The sequence below is a fragment of the Ochotona curzoniae genome, unplaced genomic scaffold, assembly GCF_017591425.1.
Source record: "Ochotona curzoniae isolate NIBS_2020 unplaced genomic scaffold, NIBS_Ocur_1.0 scaffold_3835, whole genome shotgun sequence".
In the NCBI taxonomy this organism is placed as follows: domain Eukaryota; kingdom Metazoa; phylum Chordata; class Mammalia; order Lagomorpha; family Ochotonidae; genus Ochotona; species Ochotona curzoniae.
The window spans coordinates 10,265,983-10,292,136 of record NW_024467114.1 but is presented as its reverse complement, the minus strand read 5'-3'; the positions used below and the strand labels follow the sequence as shown (position 1 = coordinate 10,292,136).

At 39.9% G+C, this 26,154-nt stretch overlaps 1 protein-coding gene across 6 annotated transcripts in view; it reads left to right on the top strand.

The window, feature by feature from the left end:
• Nucleotides 1-25,805, top strand: part of SGCE (sarcoglycan epsilon) — a 63,516-nt gene extending 37,711 nt beyond the window's left edge. For 3 of the 6 annotated variants that reach the window (XM_040964561.1, XM_040964559.1, XM_040964556.1), the window contains 6 exons: nt 8,433-8,595; nt 10,837-11,048; nt 11,968-11,994; nt 12,718-12,906; nt 22,671-22,714; nt 25,522-25,805. In XM_040964561.1, coding sequence (XP_040820495.1) covers nt 8,433-8,595; nt 10,837-11,048; nt 11,968-11,994; nt 12,718-12,906; nt 22,671-22,714; nt 25,522-25,538 — 652 coding nt within the window. In that variant the 3' untranslated portion in view covers nt 25,539-25,805. Of the gene's footprint in view, nt 1-8,432; nt 8,596-10,836; nt 11,049-11,967; nt 11,995-12,717; nt 12,907-22,670; nt 22,715-23,553; nt 24,575-25,521 lie in introns of those variants that run through there. The other 3 variants (XM_040964562.1, XM_040964560.1, XM_040964558.1) reach the window with 3 other exon arrangements.
• Nucleotides 25,806-26,154: the final 349 nt, after the last annotated feature.

Below are 26,154 nucleotides of genomic sequence, written 5' to 3'. Positions count from 1 at the left end.
AGCGTGCTCTAAATAGGGAGTGTTTCCTAGAGCAATTGTGAACTGGTGTTTGCCACTAAGAAGCAGGCACAAAAGCCAGGCATCAGTTCAGCTCTCAGTAGGCAGCGTTTTATTAGGCAGGGAAGGGCGTCACCCCTTCTCGCTTGAGTAGTGTGTGTTCCATCTTTAGGCCCTGAAGTGAACTAAGTTGAACTAAGCAACCCTCTAAAGCAGACGCTGACCTAAGGCAGTGCCTCTAAACCGGTGCAGCCAGAGGAGTGCCAGGAGAACATTATGAAGAACACAGATACGCTCCTGGCCGTCTGAATCTTGGAGCCCAGGGCTGGGCCTGAGCATGCGACTCTAAATTAAGAACAGAATTTTTGTCCTCTGGGTACTTGTTGGAGAATTCAATCATTAGCTGACTGACCCCCCAACACCTGCTAGAGAGCAGCATATGCTGTGAGATATTTGAGAGAGTCAGTGCTGTGGCATTTATTTAGACTCCTGTCTCAGATCCCATCCCAACTTGAAATGCTTTCCATGAGTTTTAATTTAATGTTAAGCCTTAACCTTTACAAAGTATTCATATGAGAAGTCTTTTAAAATAGCATTTCTATAAATTGTGCCCAATGTCAGCTCCATTGCTACAGTGTCCTTATATATGGAGCAGTGAAATGAGAGTCTACTTGAGAAATAATTCAGAAGAAAAGTTTATTCTTGCGGAGGGTTTAGCATGGTTTCTTTAGTTGTCAAAGAAAGTCATAGTAACGATTTTTAAAGTTTTACATTTAGAAATGAATCTGCCTGGCTCATCTCTGGTGACTTCCTTCCTATTAAATGGAGTATGTCATGGCCTTTAATTCACTTAGCACATATTTTTGCTTCTGTTTCCTTTTGAAAGTATTATAGGCTACAAGTCCTTTTCTTAATTGAAGTATTGAAAATATCAAGAGGTGGGAGCAGAGACAGCTAAGGACTCACAATCCTTGCTTTTCTAAAATCCAACTTAAATATATATGCATAGATACGTGCCTGTTCATGTGTATCAGACTTGTTACTGAGCACCTGATAAATATTCTGCTTAATGTATACTGCAGGTGTTGGTCCTGGGTTTAATTTAAGAAACAAAAACTCCTTGAGATGTTTTGCTGTTATCTGACAGCCACAGTGTACTCACTGCTGATTTTTTCCGGTACTTGATCTGTGTTGTCAGATAAGCAGCACGTGACGGGGTCACTCTCCGGAGCAGACCCCTGGGTGGACCTGAGGGGCCCGTAAATGTCAGGCATCAGGAACCCACTCCCCAGCGTCCCTGCTGCTGTCTGTCCTGATAAGCATTGTTTTCATTTCTGCAGAACTCACCGACAGCTTTCAAACTTCTAAATCAAACAGAAAACAATCATAAAGATTGACTTCAAAGCGAGTAAGCTCCTACAAAGGGAGGTTGAGCCCTCTGAAAAAGATTCATTTTCGCTTACCGGACCTATAACCCAAACCAACTGGCCATCTCTGGTCTGGTCTCAGTGCTGCATTTGTGCTTGAAACCCAGCCAGGGGCTGAGGATGCGTGGATGCATTTAGCCTGGGATAAAGCTGGTGGAAAGGGGGGCAGGTTCACATTTCACTCTAGGCATGTCCTAGCCGCCAGCCACGGTTGAATGATGTGGTGTAAATGGTGACTCTGAAGGGAATGATGGGGTGTGAGGATTAAAGAATATACTCACTTTTCATAAGAGATTGTCAAACCTACCACTGTTTCCTCTGGGCACCAAAGCACGTAGATTTAACCTCAACCGACAACAGAGAATTGTAGTTTATTCTTGAGATCCTGTCACAAAGTACTCTCTCAAATTAATTGTTTAATTTTCATCTACATCAAAGTCATCAGTAAAAAGTTACACTTGAGGAAGTACAAATCCATGGTGAGCAAGTATCGGTCAGATGGAAAGGCATGCTCCTGGGGGTTCTGAATTTGTTTCCATCTTTGGTGACTCACAGATTTGCCCTTTATGCCTTAACAATGTCCTTCCTGTATGTTAGGTGTAAATATCATTTCCTTTGTGAAATGATGCTGATCTGAGATAGGAATTCTTGATAATATTAGTCTTTAATAAAAAATGGAAACCTGTGTCAGTCCATTTTTTATTACAAAACTAATCATCAAAATCAATACAGCCTCTCTAAATTATGTCATTTTTCTTTTATAGATTAGTAGGTAGTGGTAGCTTTAATGAGAGAATGCTATGAATTGGGGCACAGTGCTTTAAAAAATGCAGTTAATACAGTCTTCTAGATACTGGGCAAATAATCATTCACATCAATGTCGTATGTAACACACGTGAGGTATTCCCAGAGCGAGCACCCTCACGTCAGCTGTACTCAGAAGGGATTCAGAGAGCAAGTGAAGCTCAGCTGAGTTAAAGGGAAGAACACACATGTGCCTATGACAGAGGCCCTGGGTGGAGCTTGTGCTGCTGGCTTCAGCCTGGCCTGCTTCTGGCTGCTGGAGACATGTAGAGAGCAAGTCATCAGAAAGCAAAATTCTCTCTCTCTCTCCTTACTTTCAAATAAAAGTAAGCACTAAACATGGACAGAGAGAGTGGTGGCCATGAAAACCTTGCACATGTAAAAGGACTTGAGAGGAAACTAGACGTGATGGTTAGCAGGGCACAGAGACCAGATCATTTGGGGACTTGCATGCCAAGACAGTGGTTCAGATTTCATCCTGAGACAGAGCATCGGGGAAAGACTGAATGGAGGGAGCACAGCATGGAGATGGGGTTGGGGCTTGAGGGGACCTAGCAGCGTTTGTGTTCCCTGTCAGAAACATGCACAAGGAAAACATGTTTTCCACTTGGGTGTCAGTGAGACCTTTAGGTGCATACAGCATTGTCAGACTCCCTCTCCGGCATCTACTTTTTTTTTTTTTTCCTTTTTTGATTGGAGTGTGAGAAAGTTCGGTGAAAAAATGCAATGCTTCAGATTGTACCAGTTATCAATCCTGTCAGTTTTTCAGTTTTTCCCTAGTTGTTGGTTACTTTTCCATTTATTTCATGTTGCAATGAAGTTAGGCCTTCATTTTTCACCATAATTTTTGATTGATTCACTGAAGATATGTACAGGATAAAAGTGGGGTGGAGTGAAAGGCAGAAGCGTGGGCCTGCTGGTCCTGAGACCTCGAGATTCCCATGCAGCACGTAGCCCTCGTGGGCACATTATCTCAATTGTTTTCAGTCTCCTAATTACAACAAAATAAAGAATAAAATACATTAGTTAGTGGAATGATTGGAAGAAATAGGATTACCGGTCCCATGTATCTAGCTATTACTGAAAAACAAGTTTTGGTTTAAATTATTTGCCCATTGCTTGGTTCATCCCATTATATGTTTTTGAAAAATATGCATTTGTTTGAAAGTCAGTTATAAGAGAGGAGGAAAGAGAGAGGATTGATTTGCTGGTTCACTCCCCAATGTCCACGAAAGACCAGGGCTTGACCAGGCCTATGCCACAAGCCTGAAACTCCTTCTAGGTCTTGTACACAGGTGACGTTACCCAACCTTCACTGCTTTTCCAGGTACATAATATTTTTAGGGAACTGGATTAGAAGTGGAACAACTGGGACTTGAACTGGCACTCATATGGGGTACTGTTGTTACAGGCAGTGGTTTAAGCATTGTGCCACAATGCTGGCGACTTCACATTGTATGTTTAAAGATCTCAGTAGTTGTACTTTGCTTCATAGATGGAAATTCAGTTGTTTAAACTAGGAAGAAAATATTCTTCATAAGAAACACTTTTGTGTGGCTTACTTTAACTCCTAATAATCTGAATTATTATATTCTATTACAGTTCATGTGATCTGTTTACACATATTTTAAATTTTGAAAACATCAGCCCAGGTCAGAATGATAAAGATTGTTTTTATTTCTCCTTACACAAAATTTTAGATTTCATTATCTCAAAAATCTACCTAAATAAAAAAGACAAATTTATAAAAAAAAATAATTTTAGTTGTATACTCTACAATTAGTGCTACATGTGACTTCATGCTAAATTAGCTAGTTAAAAAATGTTCAAACTTACTAATTCTACACAAGAAATAATACGCTTATTTATATCCATTAGCAAGATCCAGTATCTATTGCTTTTAAGCCTGACATTTGTGTTCTGCATGTGTTTTTAAAACTGTGTCAATGTCATTCATTCATTTAGTACACAGCCTCCTGGGGAATAGGGAGAAAAAATGGGTGACGGGGAACCATGTAGGGGCTGTGGTTCATTCCCCATTAGGTGACAGAGCTAGAAATTGCACTAGGGCACTAGGGGATGGGACAGAGTGGACATGCGTGTGAGCAGAGTTATTTCAGGCCAATGTCAGAGAAAGATGATGGATTGAATATGTGGAGACAAGGAGAAGAGTCAAAGATGATGGCGTTTGAGTTCAGCTGAGCATCTGGGAGTGCCAATCACTGAGAGAGAAGATGGAAGGAGGAACAGGTGGAGGTGGGGTGGGGTGACGATGAGCTCAGCTCGGAACATATTAAGTTTGAGAAGTTTATGGGTCGTCCAAGTAGAGATGAAAGGCATTTGGCAGTGTGTGTTGACTGTCATAAAAATGTTTCCACTTCTAGGCATCTCTTTCAAGATAGTAACATTAAGGAATATGCAGAGATTGTCTTTACAATATTATTTATAACATCAAAAAATTGGAAGCAACTGTATGTCCAACTCTGAAGTAATTGCTGAATAAATCAAGTGCACTTTAAAAATTACATTGCCATAAAACTATAATTACAAAGGCTGCAATATGGAAGATGCTTATGATGTATTAAGTGAAAAAGCAGGATGCAAAATTATATTTTAGAGAGGATTGCAATTAGGTTAAAACATATGCGTTTGAAAAATATTCTGCAAGGTACATTGGAAAATGAAAATAGTTTTTCTGGCAATATAAATGTGTTCTGTTTTTATATCCCAAGTTTTCTGTAATGTTTTTATATTGCTTTTTTAATTTAAGGAAAAACATTTGAAAGCACCAAAAACTCTTATGCCCATTTTTATTATCTTTAAGTGAATTAATTTAAAACCTCACTAATTGCAAATGCAAATCACTATCATGTTTAAGCAAGAAGGCCATTAACAGTTGTAAGAAATACTCATTTTGTCTCTGTGTTTACAAATATATTTCAAAGTTATCAAGACAAAATATAGTGCTGGCGAGACAGTTAATAAGGGGATAAAAATCAGCTTTATATGAGCTTGAAAGTAATAATTTGTTTTAAAAGGACTATTATCATTTAAAGGACTACTGATCATTTCAATACTGTATCAACAGTTTTTCCTATTTACTTCTGAAATTCTAGTGTGATATTTATTTTCAGTCAGTCTTTCACTCCTTGTTTCCTTAAAGTAGCCTAGTTTTTCTTAAACGCTTACGTATGAAATTGGCTTTCATACGTATTGATGTGCAGAACAAGTGCAATTGTTTGGTTGTGGCCTGTTGCACGATTGCCTTTGTGGCCCTGATCTTGACTTTATGCTTCCTTCACCTTGATTTTGGATTTTTACGACTGGTGAACCTGCACTGGCACATCATTATTTCTCACAGTTCTTAGATTACATTAGGTTCCACTCTGTGTTGTACATAGTACAGGCTTGTACAAATGGACAATCACGTTTATCTACCATTGTGGTACAGAGTAGCTTCCCAGCTCTCAAGGTCACTCGTATCCTTGTCTGCTCATCTTGCCTATCCACGGAGTCCCTGAATGCATAGTTTTCTTTTCCCCATGACCTCATTTAGTTGGAATCATACAGCACACAGCCTTTTCAGCTTGGCTTTCTTCACGTAACGCACATACACCTGTCTCCCAGCTCTTCACATCTTCTTGGAACATGGTAGCAAGTTCATATTTCAGCACTGAGTAATACTGCATCCTGTGGATGTGCCCCACTTGATTAGTCATTCATGCACCGAAGGACATCTTGATCATCTGTAAGCTTTAATCATTATGGATACAGCTGCTATACACAGTCACAGTTATAAATTTATTTCTAGGTACTACCTTGTACCTCCTTCCGAATTTTGATAAGTAATGGTTTCATTTTCATACAGTTCATTAATATTTTTAAAGTATTTTTTAAAACTTGTATGTTTTATGGTCTAAATGTTGGTGAATGAACTTCAAAGAACTTCAAAGAACTTGAGAAGAGTGAATATTCTGGTATTGTTATATACAACAGTCTATTAAGGTCTGGTAAAAACAGGTGACGTTGCTGTTCAATTCAACTACGTCTTTGCTAGTTTTCTGCCCCACTGAATGGTATTGATTTTGGATACAAATGATGCAGGAATCTCCAGCTAGGATAATGGATTCTCTCTTTTCTCCTTGCAATTCTATCAGTTTTTTCCTCCTGTATTTGTTTTGTAAAGCTTTGTTTTCTTTATTTTTTTCAAAAGGAAGAGTTACAGAAAGAAGGAAAGTCAAGGAGATCTTCCATCTGCTGGTTCACTCTCCAAATGATAGCTGGACTGATTGTGCAAAAACCCTGGTCCTGTCCAAATGGCCTCTAGTAAGGCAGTGCTGAATGGACAGGTAGAGGAAGCAATCTATCATCCAGTGATTGCTTCTCGGTCTTGACATGAGCCTGTGCCTGTTAACTGTCAACCTCACAAGTACTTCTCATCCTGTCCCTTTAGGTGAGCTGGGATGGGTAGAGTGGCCTAGAGTTGGCACATGGAAGGATAGAGCTGTGGTGAGGTGTTTCCTTTCCCCTAAGGACAGCTGGGCTCTGAAATAACCCAGCCCACTGGGCTCTGGTTAAAGAAATGTTTTCAAAAGACAGGTTTTTGTTCAGTGGAACAGAATGTACCACTGTATTCTAAATGGTTCTTTTTGTCTCTCCCCCTGCTGGAGGCAGAAAGGAATTGTTCTCTGATACTGTAAGAACCTGCTAGAGCACCGGCAGATGAATCCTATATCCCACTGGCATTAACTCAGACTTGTCCATACTGCTCACAGTTCATCCACTATAGTTTTCCTGCATGAGCATTGGTTATCTTGAGGCTTCAGTGGTCAAGTTTTCTCTCCAGCCAATTCTGATTCTGTGTGTCTGTCAATCTTGACAATATCGGGAACAGCAGTTTGCCATCTGTTCTCATTTCTCTACTTTTCATTTGTACACCTTTTCACCTCTTGAAAGGATGGACTGTTTGTTTGCAGGTTCTATCATGGACCAGAAACTGGAAATAATCCTCATCGGTTTAGTTTGAGCAAATTTTGTATATGGTGTGAGGCAGGGGGCTCATCTTCCTTCTTTCTAATGTGGATAACTAGTTGTTCCAGCACTATTAGTTCTAGGAACTGTTGCTTTTTTTCTTTTGAGTTGTCTTGGTGCCCATGATGATAATCAGTTTACTGAATTTGAGACTTATGTAATCTGAGCAGTGTCACACCTGGGCCAGTATCACACTGTCTTACAGAGATGGGTACATTTTCAAGTTGGGAATTGGTTTTAAATTTTTTCTCAGGCAAGAGTTTTTGGTTGGTTGTTTGGTTAGTTCTTCTTGGTCTCTTGAAATTTAGTATGAATTTTAGGATCAGTCTGTCAATTTTAACAAGGAAAGAGCTAGAATTTTAATGGCTTTATTTCCTTTTTCAAATAATAATAGCGTTCTAAATATTTATTTAAAGAAACTTCTTGCTTTTCTACACTTTTTGAAAAGTCAATCAAATTCCTGTCTTTTCAAGTTACTCTGACATAATTTAAAGACACTTCAACTTTCCCCTCCCTCTGACTTTTTTTTTTTAGTTGTTGTTAAATCTTACTGCTAGGTAAAGTTGGTTTTTTTCCCCCACAAATGCTAACTTACACACCAAGAAAAATTTTGTTCACCCTGTTTTTTTTTACCAAACAATAGTTTTCCTTTCCTATTGGCTTATGTAGAAGATTGACTTCTCAAAGAAAGACCAAGTATATTAGAGATTTTTATTAGAAAATTTCACAACTGTTGAGTTAAATAGCAATATCTACCTTGAGGTCCCATACCTTCAGGGATGTTATGTCACAGTCATATTACTTAGGGACAAAGTTATTTTCTAAGAAATTTACACTAAGATTTTTAAAAAATATGGTAGTCTACCAATTGTTGTAATCAGAATATGGCACATGATTTGCTTGAATGAAATACAAAGTCCAAAAATTTCTGGAAATTAACTAGACAGGAGAGTATCCTGTACACCAAGGAACACAGTACATGTTGGTTGAATAAAGCAACGAGTGGGAAGAAGCCCCTCCATGAATCACTGCTTTTGAAGCCAAGGTTCCTACCTGAAGGCTGATTCTAGCTAATCCCTCAATTCAGAAGGGCAAATCCTGCATTCGGGGTGGATTGTTTTCAGTGTTTTCCATTTTCTTAAAGGATAACTGGAGAGTTTTACATTTTTACAGTGTTTATGTCATGGTTGGTGCCGATGTCCCATTTTCTTCTTGTTTACGAGAAGTTGAAAACCCACAGAACCAGTTGAGATGCAGTCAAGAAATGGAGCCTGTTATAACATGTGATAAAAAATTTCGTACTCAGTTTTACATCGATTGGTGCAAAATTTCTTTGGTGAGTTTTTGTTTTATTTTGCTTTTGTAAATACAATTAGGATTGATGTGTCTGGCGATAACATTCGACTAAAACCCGAACAGCTTTTAGGAACAAATCCCGGGTTTACTTTGTTAATTGCAGCTGACTTCCTTTGCCCATAAGGCTTTGCTAAATTCGTTGACGGTGCATCTTTTCAGGAAAGAGTATCTCCACCTGTGTACTCATTTTACCCTTGATTAGCTGCTAGGACTGGATTAGCGTGGCAGGTGGTCCCAGTGAACCTCCTGGACACCCAGGTGGCTGTTAAGTCATCAGGAACAATCGCATACACACGATAAGTGCAGACACGCTCTTCCTCCACATGCTGTTGCTACCCTACATTAGAAAGAGAGCCTGAAGTGCACTAATGAAGCTGAAAGCAAGGCAGCATAATGCTGTGGTCCAGTGTCCTGGAAACTCAAATTGTAGGCAAAGTTCCAGAGATAAGAAACAATTCCAAATGAGGAAATTTAAAATCTTACCTGCAGTGTCATGAATAAATTCATAAACGGTAAATTATTTCTAAGGTACCTTTTCATTTTCATGCTACGATTTAGGAAAATGTAATATTTTCTATAAAATGGTATGTACAGTGTTTTCCATATGTTAGTATTATGCATCTATATGTAATATTTAGTATATGTGACTTGAAAGATAAGAAAGTTGTTTGAATTCTTTCCATGACTTTTAACTTTAAATTCTACCAAACATAATTGGTGTTGAGTGACTTAGCCCCAACTTTAAAGTTGACATTTGAACAGTTACTGATGGACTGACACAGCCATCACTTTTTATCATGGAGAAGCCAGCTAGCTGCAGGAATCCTTCCAAGGATGCAGTCCTGGAAAGTATAATTATCAGGGTGCAACTCATGGCCCTTTGCCCTGGACTCCTGTCCCTGGCATCTTACAAAAGCAGTCTTCTAGAATCAAGTACAATTACTTTCTTGTTGCAGTTTAGGTACATTCTAGATATTGGCTAGATTTCAAAGCGTGCCATTTCAGCCAGGGTACTAATCATACAAGGGTTGCAAAAAACTGAGCAACTGCAGTCATAACTTAAACAAAGTCCTGTCTCCACTGTCAGCAGATGGCAGACCCTGACACACCAGCTTACTTATGGTTGTCCTGTACAGTGATCTAATTTCTGAAAGATTAAAATGATTTATGTTTTTGAAGACTGTGGTTTATATAGTAATGCTTTATAAATGGAAGGGTTGTGGTTTCCATGTTTATTTTACATGGATGTATTTATATATCACTCTTACTACAAAAGATCTCAGGAGGCTTCAATAAAAGAGGGGCATAATAAACCTAAATAAAATATGAAGAAAAGGAAAATCAGTAACTAAACTTTGGAAAAAATAATATTAAGCCTAAAGTCATGATTGACAACATTTCTCTTACTATTTAGGATTAAGTAGAGGAAATTCATCATTTATTTAGTTTTCACCCTCAAAAAGGAGAATAAAATCCTGACTGGCTTGTATCATTAACAAAGTTATTCAGATGGAGTCTGTGGGAAAGATACTAAGTAATGTCATAAATATTTATGTCTAATATTTTTAATAGCACATAGAATAACAAATTTCACATGACTACATTTTCAGTGTCCTTTGATAAAACGGGTAGCATAATTTAATGCGGCTCAGTGAAAGCACATTAATGGGGAAATAAACTAATACAGAGGACGTGCTGTGTGTTTTCTGATCCTAGGATAGAATTTAGAAAAAATGATGGCATTGAATGGGTTTGGGATTCCTTAGGCTATCCTTCTGTCAGCTGGACAGCAGAAGGATCAAGGGCAAGGCCTGTACAAATTGTCCCCTGTGTGTTTCTCTTTGCCTGATCCGGAAAGCCACAGCTGCAAACCTGATTATCAGCTCATCTTAGGTTTGCTTGACTTCTGCACCAGCGGTCAGTGGCTAGAGCGCAAGAAGTGTGCACAGGGGTGTGAAGGACTCTGCTTTGGAGGGAAAAACCTGGGAAGGGCAGCTAAACCCTCCTGGCCAGAGTGCATCAGGCATTGGAGGGATGACTCCTTCCCAGCGCTGACGTCTCTTCCTGACTCTGGTGAAGCATTGCCGATCCACCGGGAGAAGACACTTGGAAAGGATGACTGAGATCCCTGGGCAGGGAGGGTCTTACTGTGTTTAGATTTTTAAAATCTCAGAATGTTTGCAACTGCTAATTTGACTTGTACTGTCTTCTTTTGTATCAGGTTGATAAAACAAAGCAAGTGTCCACCTTTCAGGAAGTGATTCGTGGAGAGGGGATTTTACCTGATGGTGGGGAATACCAGCCCCCTTCGGAATCTCTGAAAAGCAGGGACTATTATACGGATTTCCTGATTACCCTGGCTGTGCCCTCGGCAGTAGCGCTGGTCCTTTTTGTAATACTTGCTTATATCATGTGCTGCCGACGGGAAGGAGTGTGAGTACTTTCAACTGCTAATAAAAAATTAGAGTGCCTGCTAAGCTCACAACATAGAGGATTCCATTAAAAGCAAAGTTTTGTTTAGTTCATAATGCACTTTACAAATGAATTGAAATTGTATTCAGTCAAACTGCAGTGTTTCATTTTGTTAAAATGAATTAAAACAGCTTTGAGTCTAGAAACACAAATTAGGAGATATAATTACTTTATTTAAAAATTATTAAGGCTAGATCTTGATTCTCGTTGGCAAAACAGTCCCAAGAAAAATTGGCACTAGGTGTTTTGGTTCTACAAGCCATCTTCTGTGAGCCGAAACTGGAATCTGTTGGTAAACTAAATAAATTGTCTTAGTCTGTTCAGAAATGATAGCCAGAATTCTCCTTGAAATTGTCTTGTTGGCAAACAGGGTGACAAGATACAAATTTTTAAAATACACTGAGAGACAACTTAGGAGTAAGTTAATGTAAAGACAGTATTATTTGAGAAAAAAGACTTCATGGTTAGTTAGTACTCAGAGTATGTGTTTCTATTAAGGTCATCTGAGATTATCTGGAAGTCAGAGTAACAAAAATTAAAACTCAATAATAAAGCAGCTAGTCACAGATTCTTCCATTTTTACATGTAGCTTGATTTCATTCTTTCATGGGATTTATTTCAGTCCAGAGCTTGATTCTCAGCCTTCATCCTTTTTTCTTTTTTCGTTTTTCATTTTTCTGTGTGTTTCTCATCAGTATTTCATCGCTCTGTGTGTACTCATCCACGCAGTGTCATCAGCCTCGTGCCAAATGCTGCCTGGTTGCATTTAATAGTAACAGTGGCAGCATTTCCACATCATGCAAGATCCCATGAGTATAGAGTCTTAATGTTCCAAATATCAATGCTATTATTTAATTCATAAATTTTGTTTTGTTTCTAGGGAAAAGAGAAACATGCAAACACCAGAGTAAGTGTCTTCTTTCCTGTTATTTTCTTTGTCATTTTTTTTCACTTTTCAGTTGCCCATCATGCTATGTACATGTGTGTCATGCTTTTCTTCCATTCATCATCTTTCATTGTTTATTTCATAGATGTGAAAGCTGCTTCTAAATAGAAATATGTAGGAGAGAAACCAGTAATAAAAAGGGCTTTAAAACAAAGGTGATTTAGGTAAAGATTCACTCTAAAATATTTTAGATTCAGAATATTAATTTCCCAAACTGTGTGTCTGTACACCAGAGAACAGATAAAAGACTTTTCATAATTTTCTGCTGAACCTGCCATAAACCCTACCAGAAAATGAAAATTCTGTGAGTATTTGTAAATGCCCCGTGAGAAGCAACAATGGAAAAACCATAGTAGTTCTGGCTTAACTACAGAAAAAAAAAACAAAAACAAAAACAAAAAAACTAGAAAACTAATTCCTTAGGGCTATCCTAGTAACTCAGAGCTTCACACCTCGGTTTACTGTGAGACTTCTGTATCTTAAAAGTCAGTTTGTAAAACTGTTATGCGATGTTAAGAGAACGTAAGATTTCTCCCTATTTGAGATCATTTCTAGAATGCCCATACTACAAAAGTGCCTTGTTCTTTTAAAAGAACAAAAAAAATTGCATGACTTTTTGAATTATGACCCAAAGGGTTAATATGTGATTCTGAATATATCTTATGTTACTTGTCTTTGACCTAGCATTCAACTGGTCCACCACAGTGCTATTCAGAAATCTACTAAGGAACTTCGAGACATGTCCAAAAATAGAGAAATCGCATGGCCCCTGTCCACGCTGCCCGTGTTCCACCCTGTCACGGGGGAGATCCTGCCTCCTCTGCACACGGACGGCTATGACGGCACTAACATGCCTTTGATGGAGACACAGCAGTGAGTATCCTGAGCGGCGACTCACGCGTGCTCACTGCACAGACCGCAGCCTGTAGTTGTCATTTGCTTTTGTTCAAAATAAGAAGGAAAAATTCCAAAAGGACACCGGTAGTATAGGTCCCAACTCTCTTGACACAAACACCTTCAGGGAGCGCTTGTTTTCCATCCCCACTGATCTAAAGCAGACTACATTCACCTTAATATGGAAGGAATTGGCATGGATAATAAAGTAAGATCTGTTTGCTCTGTGATGAGCTGTGAAGAGGTTGGCACATCAAAAATTGGTTATTTTTCTAAATTTTTTTTGTAACTAGCTAATTAATTGGTTTGAAGATTTCTACAGACCTGCATCATCTCTTACCTCTGGATAAGGGATTTCCAGTGTGTGTGTGTGTGTGTGTGTGTGTGTGTGTGTGTGAAATTTGCATGTATACAAAACACTTGCCATTTGTATTTTATCAGTACAGAGTGCCTCTAGTGCTAGTGGGGCTAGGGTCACAAATCCTGCAGGGGACTTGGTGTGGAGTGACTAATGGAAAGGGGTGGAAGAAATGGCTCTGTTGTTCCTGAGGATGTGTGGAGGTTCTTCAAGGCTAGAACAAGGGAACTCTGGGGAAAGCTGTTGTTTCCTTTTAAGGACGTGGCTCCTTCTTTGAATTCAGCCGTCCTCGGGGCCCTGGAAGGCACCAGCTTTGCTTTTGAGATCTCTATTTTCACTTCAATTTTGTAGGTGGATTTTAGCATCTGTACAATCAGCCAAACAGAAACAAAATACTTTTCTCTCAAACCCTTTAAGATATGATTTTTTTAAAAGTAAACTTGTATTGTTTAAAAGTACATCTAATTTTACCCATTCTGGTCACACACATTTTCCCCATAGTTGTGTTTGTTTTGTAACCAAGTAGAATGTGTGTGATTATTTGAAGATTTAAAAGCAATGAATGTGGAAACAGAGTAGATAGATTTGTCCAAAATACTTTGGCAATCCAGAAGTGTTATGAATGTTCTCTTCAGGTTGTCTGATGTCAGTTACCTAGAGCTGTATAGGCTAAGACAGGTTCGTGTGCATGTGGATGTATGTGCATGTGTAGTTAGTTCAGGTCTGTTTCACAGGGGCCAGAGCTGCTGATGGTTACATGTTGGAGCGTGGTGTTTTGGCACACTTAGTGGCTAAGTTGCTCTTTGGGATCTTTGTGTCTTGTGTCCGAGTTCCCTGAGTACAGCTCCCAACCCTGGCTCCTGCTGACCGTGCCTGCCTTCCAGAGCGGACCCTGGCAGACAGTGCTCATGACTCAACTGACTGGGCTCCCGCCCCGTGTGGGAAGCGTGGATACAACACCTGGCTTGCCCCTGGCCATGGTGGACACTGAGGAAGTGAACAAACCAGTGGTTGGCAGTTTCTTTCTCTCCCTTTCTCTTGACTCCTCCATGCCTTTAAAATAAGTCAATAAAAGCCTACCAATTTTTTGTTTAGTTTTAGAAACGTGGATATATCAGTGCTATACTGAAGTTCCACAAAATTTACTTTCCTGAAAGTGAAGAATGGGTTTGTATGCTTGCTGCGGGTCAGTGGCTTATGCAGTCTGGGTCACTACAGCCGGACACTGATGACAAACAGCAGTGCCTGTTAAAGAGCCCTGTGACAGCTCACATCTTATTCATCGCCCTGCCTCTACTAGGTAAAAATGATAGAGAGACCAACAAACCATTTGTAAAATGAAAAGCTTTTAAACTTATTCACCTGAATGTTTCTTATGTATCTTAAAGTATCCATGAAAAGTTGAAAGAAATTTCTTCAAAAACACAATGACCAACAATACTTGGAGAACAGGTTTTGTTTGCTTTCTAAGTCAGGAGAGTTCTCAGGTAGTTCAGCGTTTTGATGTACTTTGTGAATCTGTGGGAAAAGCTCAGAGTTAACTCTTCAGAGAACAGTTTGGGAAATTCTTCTAGTGACAAGATAGCAATGTTACAAAAGGTTAGCATCCCAAAATATTTTCTGTAATGAGTAGTAGAACTTGAAATATGTTTCTAAATCAGCTTATCATGGTAAAATTTGAAAGAAAAAAAGTTACTGTCATTGTTTTTCTTTTCTAACGGAGAATAACTCCGTTAAATTATTCTGATTCTGAGCAGTGGGGCTTCGCAGTATTGTTTCAAACATAAAAGCAAAATAAAATGTCCCACTCAGTCTGCAATCAAGTCGACCTTCCCAGTCCTCCCGTAACCCCATCATGACTGTCATTATGTTGATCAGTGCTCTCCATGGGCAAATGTAATAGGTTATTACAATGAACTTGCAACAATTTCAACATGTATGTATTTTTAAGTCCAGAAAACCTTCATGTTATTCAGATTTCTACTAATGGGAAAGCTGCATTAACTGACACTTCCATATAAATAGGGACGTAGGTAATTGATGATGTTCAGTGAGTATTAGGAGCCGCTGCGGGATCATCAAGTGCTTCTGACTCATCAGGGGAAAATTAAATTACATTCGGTGTCGTTTCAGTGTTGAGTGTATATTATCTTTCTTTTATTCTAGGAAATGGATAATATGCACACGGTCTCTATGGTAACTCCCTATAAGCTAGAATATGTCATTAACCTCATTTTGCAGCCATGCTGGATGAGAGGGAATTTATTGTGTCAGGTTCATCATAGCTGTCCTTACACAAATTCAACTTTTACTCTACCTGGAAAGAAAAAATGCCATGTTATTAAAGTTTCACCAGTGAGGAAACACACATAAATATTTTGGTCATTAGAATGCGGCTGAATTCTCAAGATTAAAATAAGTATGTTTGATGGGGGCCTCACTGTACTTGATAACCAGGCATATGTTTGGATAATGCTGCCTTGCACTTATTAATTAACCTCTTTCTAAAAATGCATGCTTTTCACCCTCACATATTTGGGCTAAGTATACCACTTTTATCATCATAAACAGTTGGGCTGGCCACCGAGTTTCATGTTGATTCCTCAGAAATATCCAAGAGTAAATATATGGTTGAAGACATAGGGGTTTTGTTTGTTTGTTTGTTTGTTTACTCAAGGACATGCAAAGTCTTCTGCAAGGATGGGTAGAAACTTCTTTCGTGTCTGTAACAACTCCACCCTTCTCAGAGGGAATGGCTGGGAAGCGTCGGGCTGCTGGTTACCCATCACACAGTAGTTTTCTTCTTTGCTATAATGCTTCACAGGGCTCCAGATGGGCACCAAAAACTATCTCATTTTTTTAAAAAATGTTTTTGAAAATACTTCATTTTAGATATTGATAAAAACAAAGCTAACTTAGGTCTGAACTGAGATTAAGCTATTTACCTACCGATAGGTAGTTGAGGCAGATAGCATGCTTGCTGACCCCACAGGGCTCTCCTTCAGGTGACCAGCAATCAGTAGTTAAGGGCAAGAGGAACCAGAAAGCCTGAGGTCCAGAAGCCTGGACAACGCGAAAGAGGGGGCCCATTTTCTACAGTGTTCCTTTTGATTTTTTTCAAATTCAGGCACAATGTAAAAACAGCTGATTGAATTATCACCTTGCTTAGAATGTAAGGTCAGTTTAGTTTGATCTTTGCTAATCTGCTTATTCTTTAATAAACTTTTTAAATTCTGAAGCTCTTTTAGAGGCTGGCAGGCTGCATAGTTAATACAGGGAACAGGACACCCCTCCACGAGCTCTCCCACTAACATCTGGCTCAGGAGGAAGGCTCCCGCGTGGCTTCTTGACTATTTGCTTCACTTTAGCCTCTTTACATTGCACTCTTTGTCCAGATAATGGCCTCCGTCCATTCTAGGGTTCTGCTGAGCACACAGTAATCACAGCGCATCTGTGGGCCTCCTCCAGTCTGTGTCCAGTGGCCTTGGCAGCGCCGAGAAGCAGAGCCAGGCTTTTGCTGATAGCATCCATTCCCTTTGTGCAGCCAGGCTTTCTGCTTCTGCACTTAGCCATCTTTGTAGCCACTGAGCAAGCGTCTCCATTAGTAGCTAGAGAGATTTTCCCCTCAACAGGCAGTCCCTTTACTTACTAGGCAATTCACTTCTGGAAATCATAGTATAGAGTAATTCTCAAATTGGCTTTGCCCACTGAAATCACTGTTGTGATTGGGGAGTTATGTCAGTGAACAAAGTCTTTCCATTAGCAATTAATGGCAGGAAACTATAACCGATTTAACTGGTGTGCTTCAGAAGAGAAACCTTTGAAATAATCTAAAGAGGAAGAAGAGTCAAAGAATCTTAGGTCCTGGAAGGAACATGGCTAGGGAATGTAACCTGACTGGTCCCAAGCACAGCACCCAAGGGAGTCCCCTGGAGCTTGCATAGCCCAGACCAGGCCCGGAGTCCAGCGGAGTCCAGGATTTGAAGCACCAGGGCAAAAGCAAGTTTCACAATTCCTGATTGGGCTGATTAAAGGATTTGGGTTGTCCAGAGCCCCGGGAAAGGGGTGTTGCACTGCTACCCTGAAAGGTTTGCCTGAATTCCCCCCGGGGTGGAGGGGAAGGGGTGCTATGAGAAGGGCCTGAATCCGCCCATCCAGAAACTCAGGGCCGCTCCGGGTTTATACTTATCAGCCGTGAGACAACTTCTTCTTCTTCTTCTTCTTCTTTTTTTGTGGTATCTCCTTAAACTTCCTGGGTAAAAATGGAGTAGAAAAGTGAGAAATCAAGGCTGTGATTAGAAAACAATAGCTGAATGGGACAGAAAAATGCTTACCCTTGAAAAGCTGAAAGCTGCTGAGAACTTGCAGTCATTTTGCAGTTTGACACTTGGGAAAAGGGGCATTAACCAAAAGCTTCCAAATGTTCCATGAAAGATATTTTATTAAATTCATAATGAATTACATTGCTTTTAGAGAAGGAATCTGCCTGGTGTTTCTTCCTTCCTTACAACAGCATCAATACCAGTTGAGTTTTCCTGAGTAGAAGGCATCTTCAAGAAAGGCCCCTTATGTTAGGAGAATAAGAGAAAGTGCCCCAAACATTTTTCAAGAGGATTTTAATTGGCTGTAAAAATTTTTCTTATTCACTACACTAAACATAATACCTAATCCAGGGTAATTGGGTGTTCTTCAAACCAGAAGGCAGATTGTACTTAATCTGTGTCAAATGAACAAGTATAAAAGTAAAATTAAGTCTTCTAATTAAAAACAGTAACTAATTGTTTTGCTTTTATTTACATATCTTTGTGTTTGCCATCCCTTTGGTAATATATAAGAACCACCCTTGTAGACAAGCTCCATCAGTAAATGATTCCATTTGAATTGGAGAGAATGTTTTAGAGGACCACGATGAGGATTCTTGACAAGAAGTTCCAAGCAGCCAAGGAAATTTCGGAGCCATTGACTTAAAGAAACGCCACCACAACAGAGAGCCTTTAATGCAGCGATAGGCACTGCAAGTGACAGATGCAACATTGCTCGGCCTCTTTTGGTTCTGTAGATTGAAATAGCTTCCGTTTCAGCTTGCTCTGGGATTTTACAAGCAGAAGGAATTATTAGAAAGAAACGAGTATCCCTTTTTCCCCTTCGATTTCCTCTAGAATACCACATTGATTTCAGTTAAAATTACTGTTTGTAAATGAATTGTGATGATGTTTCCAATTTCTTTGGGAACTTCTGTCTCCTTCCTTGGTCCAAATAACAGCCTGATCTCTTGGTAAAAATGGAGATCCGACACTGAGCATTTTTATAAGAAAAAAATGTCAGACATTCAAAGTTTGGCAAATATAAATTGTGCTTTATAGCTGTGAAATTCTGAAATATATATTACTAATTTCTTATTGTTAAATGAGTATGCACCTATTTAAGACAAATGTTTTAGGTTTCACTTTAGTCATTCTTTTTCAACTCTGGTATACATTGTGTGGCTTTCTACAAATTACTTTGCTGTTGAGACTTTAGGTAGCAAAATAATCTGTTGATAATAACTAACATGACTCATAGAATTGCTCCACAGGATACTGAACAATGTCAAATTACCGTTCTATAGTTGTACAAATAACAAGTAACTGGGTCCTCCCCCATTCACTTGTTTATTACCTCACAATCCATTACCTTTGCTTTCTTAAAGAGTGATGTTTGCTCAGTGACTAATTTATGGTTTTCTATGTAAGTGCCTGTAATTAATGGTAAAAAAAATTAGGAAATAATTAATGCTAATACTTAGAGAATTATAGTTTTCTTAAATTTCTAAATAATGTAGTTTAGACATAATAACCTTTCAGTTGGTCCATTAATCACCAATTATTCTAAATTGTTTTATTACTTTAGAAAAATATTTTCTTCGAAGGATTACAGGGCCTCTATTTGAAGTCAACCCCCATTCCGCCATGTAATTGCGTTGAGCAGCCTGTGGGATGGAAATACTCCTACTTTGCTCCTTCATTCTCTGCAGCTCACCTGTAGTACAGTTGGTTGTAGGCATTTTTCCATTTTGCCTGAAGCAGAGCTCGTAGGATGCATCTCCCTTCAGCTCAGATGGAACACACAACTCCAAACAAAGGCACCCTGGGAGCTTTAGCAGTCCACCACTCACAAACTCAACATGCAGTCACAAGTTTGAACAGCCACAAGCAGAGCTCTGTATGCACACCCTGGGGACTCAAGGTGGGGGTGGTTAAAATCTCAATCTGTTTTTGATTGGGCACCTTTTTTGCACACTTAAGCACCTCTGACATGACTCTGCTGGCGTTTCATGGAAATTGCAAGGAGGATATGTGCATTACATAGACTTACCCACCAGAATAAGCCCTGTAGGTACATGCAGGCTTTTTTTTTCATACGACTTCACATTTGTCACTAGCTTGTGTGTGTGGCTTTCTCACTCAACAATTTCTTTTCACCCTGCCAACTCTGTAGTGACTGAGAAAGTTTCAGCAGTCTGGCAGAAAATGAAACCATGAAGGCTAGAAAGGAATGAGTGACATACGGCTTGACGTTGGTGAAATAAGGCACACAGGCTAAGTCGGAAAGACCAGTAGAGGGCCCCACTGCCTCATCCAAATACTGATTTTCCAACTTGGGGTATCCTTGAGCTAGGAGGGATTTTGAACAATGGGTTTTTTCATTTACCAGCCGCTGCCTGTGTCTGAACTCTCACAGTTCTGTGTTTTCCTTGCCCTCTTGGTTTTTGGTGGTTTTTTGAAGCAAGTTAATTTAATATCCTAATACACCAGGTAGAGGTAGACATCAAAGGGAAAGGAGAGATACTTTCATGCGGCACGTGCATGTTGGCAGAGCAGCTACTATAGTAGCTTAGAATCAACAATAGACACAAATCAGTTGTAATCAATAGTGAAGATAAAATATATCACTCCACTGTATCTGAGACATCTGTATAATTCAATACTTATTTTTTTCTTTTAGTTACTCTTGTTTCTCTTTATTATTTTTTCTTTTTCTATTTGTGTATGATTAATTTCATTTCACCCTTGGTAGTAAAGATGTTTGCTTTTCCATGTTTGTATCTAGAACTTATTTCATTTGTGGCTTATAAAGTCAGTCTCTTATATACAAAAACAAAACCAGTATGAATGCATTGTGTGAAGTACTCAAAGAACCAAACCAAGAGAAGTGCTCCCTTAGGTTATGTGAGCAATGAGTATGACTGATAATTTATAATGAAAAACAGTATAGTTCTTTGAGATAAATTATAAGATAGCCTTCTCAAACTGAATTGAAATTGATTTTTATTTCCTTAGTAATGTTTCAAATGGAAACAAAAGTTTAAAACTCATGCAGAGATGTTAACTATATGTTAAGAATTTAAACAGTATTCAACTAACACACACTCTCTCCCATGTCTTGTGTTTGAGACATAATATTCGTCTTGCTGAAATGATTCAGATCAGTAGTTTTCAATTTCTGTTTCTTGGGTATTTCTTAGTCATGTCTGGGAGGCAGCGTGTAGGGCAAAGGAAACAAAGCTGGCAGGATTCCTCGCTCCCTTGAGTCAATCCAGGCAACCTCGCACCCATCTCTTTTGTGTATCAGAATTCTGCTTAGGATTTCAATTAAAAGGAATTTTATTGCCAAAGATACACAGGAAAAAAAAAAAAACCTTGGAACCCCCTTGCTTGTGTCAAATCTTACAGCAACAGGCTGGCTCTCTGAGTTTCTTTAAAAAAAGGGGGGGGCTAAGTTTTTTTTAAAATTTTTTTATTGTTAATAACATTGTATTATGTGATACAGTTTTATAGGTGCTTGGATTTCCCCCACTCCTCCCACAACCCTCCCACCATGGTGGATTCCTCCATCTTGCTGCATAACCACAGTTCAAGTTCAGTTGAGATTCCTTCATTGCAAGCACATACCCAGCATTGAGTCCAGCATCTTATTGTCCTGATAACTTTAACGGCTTCTTGGGGAGACCTTCTCTGGTCTGAAGGCAAAGCTAACAGAGTAAAATCCCCGGGGGAGGGGGGGCTAAGTTATATACTTACATAAATTAGTAGCAAAATTTGAAACTGAATTTATCTCCTTGTTAATGGAGACCTGTGGGTTGTGCATGTCTTTATGTTTGCTCCTTGTATGCGTTCGTTCCAGGTTGTTGCACGCTTACTAGTGGGTACATTGAACAAAATAGGAAGAGTCTCACTCGTGAGGAATTTCAGAGCAATTAAATATGATGTATGGAGGACTAGATGACAGCATGTGAATGAGAGTGTGCAGGATGGCAACTGAGCCGCAGACTTGCTTTCAGAGTGAGGAGGCATGGGAGTTAAAAACAATGTTAACATTTTTGATAACATTCCTTATGAAAATTTTTAAATTACAAGAGCAATGTGTTTCCTCTGCAGCAGGCTTTGAGCTGAGTTTGCAAAAACAAGTGGAAGCTCGTTAGGTGAAGGACATGTGGTGGTTGCTTTCGTGCAGACAAGGCTGCCCTCTGTAAGGACCGGATACAGAGCCTTTTTCGACCATGCTAAGAAACCTGGAACTTAACTTGCAGATAGGCATAAGGAAGTCTTGAAACACTTGTTATCAGAGTGACATTATCAGACTTGTATTCTAAGAGATCATTCTGTCAACAGTGTGCAAATTGGAATGGAAAGGAACAAGAATGTGGATGGGAAAGTAAGGCCAGTTAGGGATCCAAGTAAGAAACTATTTGCTTCAAGCAAGTTAGCAGTGGGAGAGGGGACCAAGAGGACAGATCAAATGCAGTTGAGGAGAAATGTCAGAACTTCTTGAGTGGTTCAGGGAGAGGGGGGGCAAAGGGTGATGACTGCGTTTTGACTTACAACATGCTCAGGTGGGTGGCCGGTGCCAGATGCTGGCAGGAGATGAAATAGGCAGGATGCAGGATAGTGACTGGCATGAATCTGAAAGAGTACAAGGTGAGGGCACAGGCTCGGGCTGGGGTCACAGTGTTCACACCCTTGCTCTGGGGCCTCAGCTTGCTGAGTGTCTTTGCTGAAGAATGGCATGAATAGCCATACCTGCCTGTTAGGGTTGTTACAGGTAGTTTAGGGGTATAGCATGTGGAGACTCTCTCATCTATAGGTAAGATGCGAGGTACTGTAAAATAGAGCATACGATAAGAATTCCATGAATGTTATAGAATATTACATATCCCGCATTGTATTATGTGCTCTACATAATAACCTCAGTTTCTTCATCTGTAAACTCGTAATGGGGAGGGAGTTGTGCTGGATTATGTGACTGGGGTCCCATCCGCTGCACAGCCTCTGTTCTACTGTCTGTTTTTTGTTCACCTTCATGTTCAAAATCCACAGTTTGGCTCAACAATGTCCATTATTCCTAGGAACTTGCCACACCCGACTCAGATTCCCCAACAGCAGACCACAGGTGAGTACGACACATTAGCTAGTTGATGTTTATGGATCAAGGTAACAGATTAAAAAGATGAATAAGGCACAGTGAAAGAAGCTAGAATTTCAGCAAGTGCAAACAAGACAGTCTTGTCATGCCTTGGTCAGACCTGGGAGCCTCCTAATAATACATGGTGGCATAGATTGACAACAGGATGATATACGCAGGGTAAACCATGCCTGCATGGAGGTCCTGCCTAATTAAGCAGCACTCAATGGGGTCCCCTCCCTGACGGCAGCTTCCCACTCTTCCCCTTGGTCTGAAATAGGCTTAGCGGGGATGCACCGGGATTTGTCCCAGTGGACAGCTCAAAATTGACTCTGACAAAAGGACTGGTCACTGAGGCTCTGGGGCAGGACATGAGAAAGAGCCGGCCTAGCTCTCCAGCTGCCTCCAAAGTCACCACAGCAGGTCCAGCAGGACAAGATGGCGGACGGCTCTCCCAGGAAGCTTCTGTTTCCCCAAGACTTGCTTTCTTCCAGTTTTTTCTTTCAAGTGGCCCTAAAAATTTTCCACAGCCAATTATTTCATTCATTCCAGTGCTGAGTAGATAACTTATTCATGATTGTCTTCTAATTAGTAGTTGATTCCTGGTTCTCATTGCCAGGCAACCAGTAATGCCTTTGTAACTCTTTTGGGTAAATAAGAGAAGTCTTAAAAATGTAAGTTGGGTGTGGAATCCTAAGATTGAATAGTGCCATTGTGGTAGGGAAGCTATTAAGTACCTCTCTGAAAAACTGGAGGCACATGGAGAAATGTATTGGATGTTTTCATTCAAAAATTATCTTCTTTATTACTGCTTTCGGGAATTTAAGGAGATTTTCGTTTGACAACTTTTCAAAGATTTGAGGCAAGTATTCAATGTTTTCTGTCAGATCTTGGTTATAACATTTGTCAGAGTGTTTTTTTTTCTCCATAATTTTGTTTCCTTGTTTTAATTAAATGTCTCAACAAGATTGTTCAGCCTATCCATATGGTAGGGGTACTTTGCAATCATCCAGGAGATTAATGAAGAAACAAACTTTCTTATAAGTATTTGTCACCCCAAAAGAAAAAAAAAGCAAATGAACCCCTCTGATCATGAATTTCATGGCTACTTTTTTTACAAGAAGACAAAAATGTAGCAGGATGAGTCTGCAGAGGAAGGCTAGGGCCTCTTTTCCGTTGCCCTCATCCACTCCATTCCTCCTACGTTTCTGCCTTTGGATCCATCGTTGTTTCAGAGAACTGAGTAAAAGGGACATAATTTGTAGAAAAATACTAGCTATTTGAGTATTAAAAAAAAAAGCCCTGAAATTCTATTTAGTTACCCCGAGGGGAAGTAAAAACCGTGTAGACTATTGTAGGGACCATGTTATTTATTAGATGGTCATGTAGGTTTGTAACAGTTAGGCTTGTGAAAGTGCTGTATTGCAGTAAAAGGGAGAATTTTGAAGTATACAGACAACTTACACCTGAGCAAATATGCTAAGAACCAAAGATGCTCCCAAGGGTATTTTAGGTTGTTCAGTCTAGTTTTCTGAACTATTTTTTTCTCAACAGGTTTTGGAGAGCACGTATATTGCTTGAGTATAGAATGGTCTTCTTCAGTTAACATGATAGCTTACTAGCTCTTGTTTCCTCGTGTTTTTCTGCAATTTGGATCAGGCTGTTGACTGGAGTGCACCATCTCCTCTTGGTTGTTGTGTTGTTCATTGTCTTGTCGGGGCGTCTCCAGCGTAAGTGCTAAGGAGACCCCTGGGCCACTGTTCCGGATCTGGGATGCTTCTGGAATTTTGCTGCCTTCCTGCCTTTCACACACGTCACGCTACGTAGAGACTGACCTGCTGGAGAGCAGAGCCCGGGGGCAGTTACAGTCTATACCGTTCCCATTCTATACATTTAAACGAAAAAAAAATTTGTTTCTCCATTTCCAAAATTACTCTGCCTGCAGATCCGTGGGTTTGGTGCTGCCCCGTTGTCCTTATGGCGGCACTGCAGCCTTTCGTCCGCCCGTCCTGGGGCCGTGGGTCTGCAGCGAAGCAGCCACGTTCGTGCATGGTGGTCATGACGAACAACTGGCTTTTTCCAGGCACCTCAGAGCACACTGCCAGAGTCCCACTGTTCTCCGGGACGATAGCTGAGGCACATATGGCAAACGATTGTTTGTAGCTATCTGTATGGAATTTCTCAGAGGAGAGTGTATTTTTTAAGTTGTCTTTATTAAGTTGCTTGTTTTCATTTTAAATTCTCACCAAATGTTTAAGAAATGAACCAGCTGTTCATGTCGTGTGCCTGGGCTCGCGCACTAGCTGGGCTAAGAGCGCAGTTCAAAGCTGACACTAGCACTGCCTTTTGGACATGGTCCAGGTCATTAGGTCTGACAGCCAGTCAGGCTTTCACAGGGTCACTGCCCTTCTAACCCACATGGTATTTTTTAAAAGCCACGATTAACAGGTACAAACCTCCTGCAGTCAACCTCGTTCTTGTTTATCGTGAGGAGCGTTTTCAGACCGCACGCACCTTTTGAGAAGTAGAAAGCATGGCTTTCATCCCAGAGAGAGAGGACTCCTTTAGAACCTACCCTTTTATTGTGTGTGTGTGTGTGTGTGTGTGTGTGTGTGTGTGTGTGTGTGTGTGTGTATTCTGTTTAAAACCAAATGCAGAAAAATAAGGCATTGTAAATAGTATAAATTACACTAAGAAGGTAGAAAGTTTCTCCTTGCAGTAATTTGTGTGACTCAAAATCCACCACACTGACACTGATGTCCTAACTCGTGTGTTGGCCTCCTTTTGCTCTGCAGGTAAATGGCATCCCTGAAGAAAGAAAGCTGACTGAAGCAATGAACTTATAATCAGACAAAGTAGCAGTTATGTTGTGTGTCTGCTCCCTTCCTGTACTGCATGAGCTTTCCTGGGCTGTGGTGTGCATGCTGACCGTGTTAAGTGTGTACCAAACAGTAATAATACAGCATAGCTTTGATTTTACTAATGTTTTCTTTTGTACTTAAAGCATTTTTGAGAATTTGTAAAACATCATCGACTTTATATTTGTTACAAAGTGATCTTTAAAATAAATACTATTAATGGATTCTAATGTCTTGTGACATCCACTTCAGAAAAGTATTTGATTGCCTCCTGTTCAGTGGAGATATTTTATTTGCTAGGAGAAAGTTCATGCATTCATTCTTAGTCATCCTTATTCTTCTTATTCAACAAATTTTTTAAGCGCTTCCAATTAATATGTAGAAAGTATGCATCCATGGCCCGAAAGAGCAACCCGCCTAACCAGTGCTTGAACTCTTAAGGCCTGGGAAACCTTGTATTTTATCTGCCACCTTCTGGAAGGGCTTGTAGGGAGACCTAGTTACACGGACAGGACCCAAAGGCGGCCAGTTCACCTGAGCAGCTCGGGATGCATGCTTACCTGGCTGATG